This window comes from Mustela nivalis, assembly GCF_964662115.1.
Source record: "Mustela nivalis genome assembly, chromosome: 5".
Classification (NCBI taxonomy): domain Eukaryota; kingdom Metazoa; phylum Chordata; class Mammalia; order Carnivora; family Mustelidae; genus Mustela; species Mustela nivalis.
The window spans coordinates 21,514,134-21,525,213 of NC_139024.1; the positions used below are offsets into that span (position 1 = coordinate 21,514,134).

At 42.6% G+C, this 11,080-nt stretch overlaps 1 protein-coding gene across 10 annotated transcripts in view; it reads left to right on the forward strand.

The window, feature by feature from the left end:
* CDK19 (cyclin dependent kinase 19) overlaps positions 1-6,143 on the forward strand; it is a 167,181-nt gene extending 161,038 nt beyond the window's left edge. For all 10 annotated transcript variants that reach the window (XM_082731965.1, XM_082731964.1, XM_082731968.1 and 7 more), the window contains one exon: positions 1,773-6,143. In XM_082731965.1, the coding sequence (XP_082588091.1) occupies positions 1,773-1,904 (132 nt within the window). In that variant the 3' untranslated portion in view covers positions 1,905-6,143. The remainder of the gene's footprint in view (positions 1-1,772) is intronic.
* The last annotated feature ends 4,937 nt before the right edge of the window (positions 6,144-11,080 follow it).

Below are 11,080 nucleotides of genomic sequence, written 5' to 3' on the forward strand. Positions count from 1 at the left end.
TGAGAGGAGGTCTCGGTCCAGTCCGGGGCCGCTCTCGGCACTCAGTTCTGTTCAGAGATCGGTCAGGCAGAGCCTTCGGCTGCAGGTGTCTTTTTGAAGTGGTCGGGCATAGAGGGGTCAGTGTCTGAGGAGTGGGACAGTGTGCTGCAGAAATTCTCCCCTTTTAGAGGGATTTAGTGAGTCTTGGGCCCCTGCCAGCCTCCCCTGCCTCTGGTGATTGAGTTCTGCAGTGTCGTCAGCTGGTGCTGGGTTTGGCAGTATCTGGTAGCTGCGGGCCCCTTAGTGGCTGCTTGACATGAGTGACTCCATCTTGCTCTCTGCAACTAGCCAGAGTTCTGTAACAGAGAAGAAGCCAGGCAGAGCTGTTTTTCACCAAGACTATCTTCTGGCCCTGCTGTCTTAGACCAGATGTTCCAAGTTCGGTTTGGCAGCCTTTGCACACTGAGCGGGGGGACCCTGCTGATATGTCTTTCCTTAAACCCTCAGTGCCACCACAAGGTCATTTACATTTTTTACTCTGAGTAATGGTTTTATTAGTAAGCTCTTTCCCACTTTGCTCCTGGGAAAAACCAGCCTTCTGAGCTTAGCTAAAGACACTGGTTCCAGCTATGCTTATCTTTAACTAGACAGGTGTTCTTATTCTATAGAGGATTTTTTATTTTTTATTTTAAAGGTTTTTATTTATTTATTTGACAGAGAGATAGAGGGGGAGAGCACAGTAGGCAGAGCAGCAGGGAGGGGGAGACGGAGAAGCAGGCTTTCTGTGGAGCAGGGAGTCCAGTCCCAGGACCCTGGGATCATGACCTGAGCTGAAGGCAGCCACTTAACTGACTGAGCCACCCAGGTGCCCCTATAGATGGTTTTTTAAACATACTTTTCGTATTTCCTCTTGGTACCATGAAGATAAATGTTTCATTTAAGGTGATAAAAAAAATATTGAATTAAAATCATTTGTTTCTGCTTTCTCTTGAGGGCATTCTCATGCATGAACTATTTTTTTTTCATTCTAAATGTTCCCTGAGGTTTATACAACGCACTTCTTGTGCCCCATCCCACCCACCCTGCCGCGTTTTGTCCTATGGGTGGTGCTGCTGAGGCCACTGTAGCCGCCACCTCTGCAAATTCTCTTCTCTAGAAATGACTTTTTTTTTTTAAGATTTTCTTTATTTATTGGACAGAGAGAGAGAGAGTGAGAGAGGGAATACAAGAGGAGGAGTGGGAGAAAAAGAAGCAGGCTTCCCGCTGAGCAGGGAGCCTGATGTGGGGCTCGATCCCAGGACCCTGAGATCAGGACCTGAGCCGAAGGCAGCCGCTTAACCACTAAGCCACCCAGGTGCCTCTAGAAATGACTTCTTAATCATCACTTTGTTGTTTCTTATGAGGACATTAACAGCACATCCAGATACATTACGAATACCACTAATTCAGTGCCAGATTGATCATTCTTGTTTGCAAATCTCAGTCACACAAAGAACAGCTGAGCAGAGTTAGTATCAAGAGCAGGGGTCAGCCTGCGTTTCCCCTCTGCCTTTCTTTGCCACTGCGGTTTATGCCCCAAAGAAATCCAGCCCCACACTTCCATGCCTGCCAAAACACGTTGGTTGTCCCAGTGGTGAAGGCCGTGTGTTCAAATACGCAACATGTATTAAGGAGCTTACGTCCGCTGTGCGCTACCATGGATCTGAAGCAGGAGCCCGTGCTGTCAGGATGAACACCCTGAGCCATTCTCTGCCTCCCCCAGTGACTCCCTTTCTCCCTTTCCTTCCCCCCAGCACTCCAGTTCTCGCCTGAATTACCAAAGCAGCGTTCAGGGATCCTCTCAGTCCCAGAGCACCCTCGGCTACTCGTCCTCGTCCCAGCAGAGCACGCAGTACCACCCGTCTCACCCGGGCCACCGCTACTGACGGCGGCCCAGGGCGCAGACTCCAGCAATATGATGTCCGCGTTGAAAAGAACCAAAAAAATGCAATCGATGATGCCGTCTCAAGCTCCTCCACTTAGGAGGAAGGCTCCATCCTGACTTTTACAGGACTAACTGATGTGTCTTCTTAATGGACTTCAAGAAGATTTTTGTGAAGTCTCCGCAGCACCCTGTCCCCGCATGTGTTCCACAGCGACTCTCCTCCAGTGTCTGATCTAATCCTAGCACTTCACTTCTGTAACCTTCAGCATTTTTTGGAAGGATTTCCTGGTGCACCTTTCTCATGCTGTAGCAATCACTATGATTTATCTTTTCAAAGCTCTTTTAATAGGATTTTAATGTTTTAGAAACAGGACTCCAGCGGTGTATAGTTTTATACGTCATGAACTGCTCTAGCGACACAGGTAAAAATGCACCTTTTAAAGCACTACGTTGTTTTCACAGAATATGACTGTTTTGCTCATGGAAGTCTTAAACAGGAACTGTTACTGTCCCAAAGTACTTTACTATTACGTTTTTATTTATCTAGTTTCAGGGAAGGTCTTAAAAAAAAAAAAAAAAAAGACAAACGGTGGGACTGAGGGAACCTACAACCAAAAACAGCCTAGATCTTTACAGTTACTATGCTTTATGCTACGAAGAACTGAAGTATGTGCTAGTTTTTATATAATCAATCATTCATATGGAACGTAGTTCCCAGAATCACCTTGTTCTGAAGAGTATTCAGTACTGAAGAATTTTCACTTAACCGTCACGTAGCTAAGTCTACCTTAAAAAGGGTTTCAAGAGCTTTGAAGAACTGCAGCCCTCTGGTGCCCCACACCAGAAAGCAGAAGAGAGTATTAACTGCACTAGGGTTTCTTTAAGGAGTAACATCGATCAAAGGATGTGTTACTTACCTTTGAAGGAAAAGCTTTTGGTGTGTATTGTACATAAAGTTGGCTTCTCTAAAGAACTGTTGGTTTCTTCACGTTGGGGGTTAGCTTGAGTAACTTTCTTACATAATCAAGAGTACTCAAACAGAAGCCTGCAAATTCATTTGCAACTTAGCCTGCTTCTAAAATAAAGAGCAGTGTTCTCCATTCATATTTACATTAGACATAGAGTGACTATTTTTAAAGCATGTTAAAAATTTAGGTTTTATTCATGTTTCGAGGATGTATTATGTATGCATAATTTTGCTGTTGTTAACTGAAACTTAATTCTATCAAGAATCTTTTCATTGCACTGAATGCTTTCTTTGCCCCTAGGAGAAAACTTAATAATTGTGCCTAAAAAACTGTGGGCAGATAGTATACACGACTATACATTTCCAGGATCTATGAATTAGAGGCTGAGTTCTTTCTCAGCCAGGGAAAGGAGCCCCTCACTTCCCAGAGTCACAGGAAATGTAAAGACTTAGAGCTCCCATTGTAATGTAAGGGGCAAGAAATTTGTGTTCTTCTGAATGCTACTAGCAGCACCAGCCTTGTTTTAAATGTTTTCTTGAGCTAGAAGAAATAGCTGATTGTTGTATATGCAAGCTATATGCATTTTTTTAAAACTATTTGTGAACTTATCTACCTGGTTATGATACTCTGGGTCCATACACAAATAAGATTTTAGACAGAAGCCAGTATACATTTTGCACTATTAATGTGATACTGTAGCCAGCAAGGACCTTACTGATCTCAGCATAATAATGCTTATTAATAATAGAAGCTATATAGTGACACTCATGAACATGGAAGATGAAGCAGTTGGCATGTTCCATTGGAAGGAATTTTCTGATTGCCTCAATGGTAATTCACCCCTTCCATTTTTTTTAAAATGGGAAATTAATAGCCCTTTGCATAACATAGCTGCCTGTATAAAATTCTTTTCTGTGCCCTGAAGCCTCACTGTCCAGAGTTATTGGCCATCAGCTGCTCGCTGCACCATCACCATGTGCCCAGGGCCATTCCGGCTGGGAGACTCAAAGGGCAAGACATACTTCCTGTCCTTAAGGAGCTTAGGGTCCATTCCACAACCGCAAGTTCTCCTGGGATGAGAGGACTGGCTTATAGGCGTATGAGGGTCCTTTTGTTTACTTCTAAACTCACTTGGTTAGGGTTATCATTTCCAAAGCTGCTGTGTTATCATTTCCAAAGCTGCTGTGTGATAGTGTTATCGAGAGGTTTCTATTGACCTTAGAGAAGGCCAGCGATTAAATATCACAACAGGCATTAATGTGGCTTTGAAATGTTCACAGCAGCCTCTCAACAACAGTTGGTGGCCCTTATAAGCAGAATGCACTTCTGAAGTGGTTGTGGGAAATTACAGGGAAAACAGAAGCCCCGTGGCTGCCCTGGGGCGGGGGGGGGGGGCACTTAGAGTTAATAAGAGGAAAGCCCACCTATGGGTGTAGACCAAAATACCACGCCCCTTCATACTTCATAAGCAACTTTGATATACTGTTCTTGTGATACGTGCTTATGTAATCACAGGAGTACCCTGCTTTCCTTGCAGATAGCTAAGTTTATTGGCAGAACTGATGCAGAATCCGTGAGGGGTACCATCCGTTTTTCTAGTCCATGGTGTTCTCCAGGATACAGGCAGATGCCCGCATTATTCTGGTCACTGTGCTGGTACTGGCCCTTTTCTTCCCGTTCTTGACTCAGAGTTGGGGGTGCCAGTTGGGCCCAGTACCCTTGAAATAATTTAGACTCATGATTTCCTTTTCCCTGCAAACGGGAACAAAGCCTTTAACATTCTTATGAACCCTAAACTGTGGGACCTTGAGGGAGCCCTGTGACGCCTTTTGAGGTTAAAATTTACCTTTGTAGTCCCCAAATGACCTCATTTCTCTTCGAAGACGCATTACTGTCTTGTTCCCTGAGAACGCAGGGAGTCCCCCTCCCCCAAGCCATGAGAATACCCAAACAGAGGGAGGTTATTTGAAAGGAAGGAAGGAATACAAGTTCTCTGCCCTCCATATTACAAATCAGTTTCCAAATAGCTTTCTGGTGAGCTGTGTGTTTGGGAAAAGGGATTCTAGTTTCAGGAGAGCCAGCTCCAGGGTAAGGTAGCCTGGTGGCAGGGCTGTTTCTACGAGGCTGAAGCAATCTTCGTGATGATAGTAGGTCGTGCAGTAACATATGAAAACCAAGGGCATGTATATTTTTATATCTGTGTGGTTTTAAAACTTTAGTACTTAGAATTTTGGCCTTCTGCACTACTCTTTCGCTCTTGTGAACCTGACATTGAAGAATGGAAAGGGACGACGCTTACCTCCATGTTCACTGCCTCACTCATGGTGAAGCCGCTGCTGGGTGGATGCCTCTGAAACGAAGCTGTTTTCTCTGCTCCAGGGAATAGGAAAAATCGTCGGGCAAAAGGATTTGCAGCTTAATCTGCTTTTGAATAAAACGATGTGGCAGACACTATACAATGAAGGAAAAATTCTAGGAAAATTGGAAATCCTTAACTCTCCGGTGATCTCTTTCAAGGGAATGGAGAAAGGCACTAAGACAGCAGTTAGCCTGAAGGAGGCTCGAAGGATTCAAGGATTAAGTAACGTTTTATATCAAACCTAGCAGTTTAGGCCCCATCATCTTCAAGAGTAGTCACAGATACCATAAAGCAAAGTTCATTGTTTTAGGATTTTTTAAAGAAATGTGTTGTACCTAAGGCCATACTTACTCTTCTGTGCTATCACTGCAAAGGAGTGATATGTATGTATTATATTGAAAAAAATCCTTAATGCACTGTTATCTCCTAAATATTTAGTAAATTAATACTATTTAATTTTTTTAAAGATTTGTCTGTGTAGACACTAAAAGTATTACACAAAATCTGGACTGAAGATGTCCTTTTTAACAGCAATTTAAAGTACTTTTTATATATGTTATGTAGTATATCCTTTCTCAACTGCCTAGTTTGTAACTCCCATAATTCCTGTTTGTGAAGTGTACCTGTCTTTGTCTCTTCTTTCAGCCATTTTCTGCACGCATCCCTCTTTCTATGATTATAGAGATGACCGCGTACGCTTCCCACACTCTGCGGCGAGGTGTGCACTCAGAGCCAGCTGTCCCCCCAGCAAGTGAGCTCCGTGGGGGGCAGGAGAGCAGCCACTTTGGAGTCCAGAGTGTTTCCCCGCATTTGAGTTGTCCTGACACCCTTCTTGAGATGACTGTTAAAGCTAAAATAAATTACATTGCATTTATTTTATATTCTTGGTTGTAATAAAATTTAATTGACTTTGTTTCTTGGTGGATTTTTTGAGTCTAGGAAGACTGTGAATAAGTTTTAGTGTCAAAATTTTATCTGCATGCCTAAAAGCTTTTCAGATGAAACTCGTCCTGCAGAGATGCAAAGTCTCCCTGGAAGTTGCAATATGTTATTTTATTCAGGATGCTTATGATGTCACAAAACCACAGACACACTGCTTACATATGCCTCCGAACCAAAATCACAGTTTTTAAAACATTTCTCAGGAAAACATCCTTTTTATTAAAAAAGGAAGATGAGAATGGCCTTTTAGAAAAAAACAAATACGCGGCATTTTGTGGATAGAGAGGCAATGGGTTCTACTTCTTTTTATAAGAATGCTCTGTTTTACCGGGATGTCCCTTATAATTTATTTGATGAACCTAACATGGTTACTCCAAAAGTCAAGGGCATCATGGAGTGAACTGAAGAATATTTAAGGGGCACAAACACAAAACTTGCATTTCTATTTAAAATAGATACTGCACATGTCCACGCTTCACAGCTTGGCACAGACCATATGTGTATTCAATATGGTGCTATTTGGAGAGCAGAGCTTCCCTTGGAAGACTATTCTTTGACCATAGGTGCCTTTCTAACCAGCCACCTGAATAAGAGAATGTGGACGACTGCACAAGCCCCTTACCACTCCTGGGGAAATCACTTTGAAAGGACAGGTCTGTGTCCTTGGCCAACTGTAAGTTCTTCCCGGGCAGCCCCCTGGGTTTTACTCCTCCTGCACTCCCAGCACCTGTCATGATCCCCAACACAGAACAATTAATAGGGCAAGTCATTCGCATCATTTTTTTTTTATTACCTTGGCATAGAATTCCTGGATCATATTCCATTTTTTAAAAAGATTTTTATTTATTTATTTGATAGAGATCACAAGTAGACAGGCAGGCAGAGAGAGAGGGGGAAGCAGGCTCCCCGCTGAGCAGAGAGCCCCACGTGAGGCTCGATCCCAGGACCCTGAGATGATGACCTGAGCTGAAGGCAGAGGCTTAAACCACTGGGCCACCCAGGCGCCCCTCATATTCCATTTTAACACCTCAAATAGCATCATTTTATCTCTCAGGCAGTAGAAAGCCATCTTGGACCAGCAAAACACATGCCCGTCAGAAACATTTGTTCATTTGTTATCAATGAGAGAATATAAGGGAAAGAGATGAAAATACTGACAACATTAAGATGTATTAGGTACATTCTGCTTTTTCAGACTTTCTGCTGCTTAGATTTTTTTTTTTCAGAAAATACTACTGAATTTTTTCACATCAAGATGCTATTATGAACCAAATGTGTCCATTATCCTCCATATTTGTGGCTGTATTTGGACATGGCCTTTATCAAAGTAATTATAGTTAAATGAAGTCATAAGGATAAGACTGTGGTTGGGGGTGGGGGTGGACAGAACCCAGATCTAATCATATTAATTTCCTCGTAAGAAAAGATAGCAGAGAGCCTTCTTCCCTCTCCTTTTTACCTTGCGCCCTCCCTCCCCGACTTTCTCTTCCTTCTCCCCACAGCCTTCTCTCCCTACCATGTGAGGACACAGGAAAAGGGTTGTCATCTGCAAGCCAGGAAGATAGCCTTCACCAGAAACCAAACCCTGCCAGCCCTTGATCTTGGACTTCCCAGCCTCCAGAGCCATGAGAAAATAAATTTCTGTTGTTGAAGTCACCTAGTCTACGGTATTTTGTCACAGCAGTTCATGCAGACTAATACAGATTTTGGTACCAAGAAATGGGCTGCTGCTGTAACAAGTACCTAAAAGTGTGGCAGCGGCTTTGAAACTGGGGGATAATGGGAGGCTGGAGGAGTCTGAGGTGCGTGGCCGAAATGAGAAATGTTAGAGGCAATTCGGGTGAGGGCTCAGAAAGAAAAGAGGAGAGCGGGAGAGAGAGCTTCCGTCTTCTTAGGGAACACAACAGTAATCATGAACAGAGTGTTGGTAGACATATGGACATAAAGGCCATTCTGATGAGATCTCAGATGGAAATGAGGAACAGGTAATTGGAAACTGGAGAAAAGGCAATCCTTGTTACAAAGTTGCAAAGAACATGGCCAATTGTTCTCTAGTGTTCTATGGAAGGTAGAATTTTTGAGGGGTGAAATTTCACTTTGTAATTATTTGTTGCTATATAGAGAAATACAATCAGGTTTTGCATATTGCCTTGATATCCTGTTGCAACATTGCCAATTTCACTGTTCTAATATGAGAGGATTCCCTTAGATTTACAATCATGTCATCTGTGAATAAAGACAGTTGTACTGCTTCCTCCCTGATTTAAAGGAATTTTATTTATTTTTCTTGCCTAAATGCATGGGATAGCAGGTCCCATACAATGTTGACTGGAACTGGTATGAGTGAACACCTTGTAATGTTCTCAGTCTTAGAGAGAAACTATTCTATATTTCACCACTATGTATGATGTTAGATAAAGGTTTCTCATAGATGCCCTAAATCAAATGGAGGAAGTTTCCTTCTACTTCTGTTTTGACAAGAGTTTTAATCACAAACAGGTGCTGAATTTTGTTAAGTGCCTTTCCTGCATATGAGATGATTGTATGATTTTTCTCCTTTATGCTGTTAATATGACGAATTACATTAAAAGATATGTTCAGCCAAGGGCTCCTGGCTGGCTCAGTCAGAAGAGCATGCAACTCTTGACCTTGGGGTTGTGAGTTTGAGCCCCATGTTGGGTGGAGAAATTACTTAAATAAATAAATAAACTTAAAAAAAATTTTTTTTGGCTTAACACAACACAAGTTTGTGATCTCACTGTTTCTGAGGGTAAGGAGTATGGTCCTATGTTGACTGGGTCCTCTGTTCAGGGTCTCACCAGATTTCAAGGTGGCAACTGGGACTTTGAACTCATCTAAGGTTAGGGTTCTCTTCTAAGATCATTGGTTTTTGGCAGAATTCAGCTCCTGTGGTTGTAGGATCTGTCTGTCTGTAGAGAGCCATTCTTAGCTCCAAGAGACTGTACTTTGCCACGTGGCCTTCTCGAAAACACAGTGGTTGGCTTCTTTAGGGCCACCAGGAAAAATTCCTCTTTGGTCTGTTGCAGTGGGGTTTTGTATAATCTAATGTAATCACCAATAGGACTATTCCATCCTTTCCACAAGCCCTGCTCAAGTGAGGGGAAATATGCAGGATGTGGACATGGACTGTTTGTTAGATGTTAAAACAGCCTTGCATTCCTGGGATCAACACAAAGAGAAGGTGATGTGAAGATGGAAGCAGAGACTGGAGTGATGTAGCCACAAGCCAAGGAATGCTCTTAGTCACCAGAAACTAGAAGAGGCAAGGATGAATTGTCTTTTCGCCTCTGGAGGATATGTGGCCTTGCCATCACTGATTTCAGACTTCTGGCCTCTAGAACTGGGAAAGAATATGTTTCTGTTGTTTTAAGCCCCCAAGTTTGTGGTAATTTGTTACAACAAACATTGGAAACTGATACAGATTTTGGTCACAGTGTATTACCATTTCTTCTAATTTGCTAGGTTTGATTTGAAACTGCTTAAAAGCAGAAAGTGGAACAAAATCAAAATGGCTACACTCAGGCTTCGGCAAAGCTCAATTTTAAAGTCACCTCAGTTGGTTAAGCATCCTACTTTTGGTTTCAGCTCAGGTCAGGATCTTAGGATCGTGATCTTATGGTTGTGAGATAAAGCACCCCGAGTGGGGCTCGCACTCATTGGCGAGTCTGCTTCAAAGATTCTGCTCCTGGGGCGCCTGGGTGGCTCAGTGGGATCCAGCCCCGGATCGGACTCTCTGCTCAGCAGGGAGCCTGCTTCCTCTTCTCTCTCTCTCTGCCTGCCTCTCTGCCTACTTGTGATCTCTGTCAAATAAATAAATACATAAAATCTTAAAAAAAAAAAAGAAAGAAAGATTCTGCTCCTCCCCGTTACTTGCACATGTGCGCGCACACACTCTTTCTCTCTCTCAAAAAGAAATGCATAAACCTTTAAATAACCTTTTCCCTCTCTTCTGCAAACCTCCCCTCCCATCTTAGCCTTTTGTTTCGGGAACCTGATCCCACCCTGAAGACATGGCAAGGGAGGCTGCCAGCACGTACACAATTCCTACCCAAACTGGCTAGATCCTGTATTTCTCTGTAAAACTCCCAGCCCCTTCCTCTGGGCGGGTTTGCAGTTTTGAAGGCAACCTCCTTTGCCTGGCAAAGCAATAAAGCTATTGTTCCTCTTTATACCCAAACTCTGTCTTTGCATTACATATTTTGGCTCCAGAGCACAAAGGTCGATTTTTGACAACATATTTGCTAATATTTTGTTAAGAATTTTTGTATTAAAAAAAAAGAATTTTTCTATCTATATTCATGAAGGATATTGGTCTCTAATTATCTTGTGATGTCCTGGTCAAGTTTAGTGTCAACGTTATGCAGGACACATAAAATTATTTGGGAAATGTTATGTCTTCTTCTGTTGTCTGACAGAGTTTGTACAATACTTATATTATTTCTTCCTTAAACAGTTTGGTAGAAGACACCAGTGAGGACTTCCAGCGTTTGTTTTCTTTCTTTCTTTCTTTCTTTCTTTCTTTCTTTCTTTCTTTCTTTCTTTCTTTCTTTCTTTCTTTCTTTCTTTCTTTCTTTTTAAAAGATTTTATTTATTTACTTGACAGAGACAGAGATCACAAGGAGTCAGAGAGGCAGGCAGAGAGAGGAGGAAGCAGGCTCCCTGCTGAGCAGAGAGCCCAATACGGGGCTCCATCCCAGGACCCTGAGATCATGACCTGAGCCGAAGGCAGAGGCTTTAACCCACTGAGCCACCCAGGTGCCCCCCAGCGTTTTCTTTATGAGAAACATTTTCATTATAAGTTGGGATTACTCTAAAGTTTATGGAGCTATATTTTTTCTTCCTGAGTCAAGAATATTTTATTAAGCTATATTTTTAGATAAATTTATT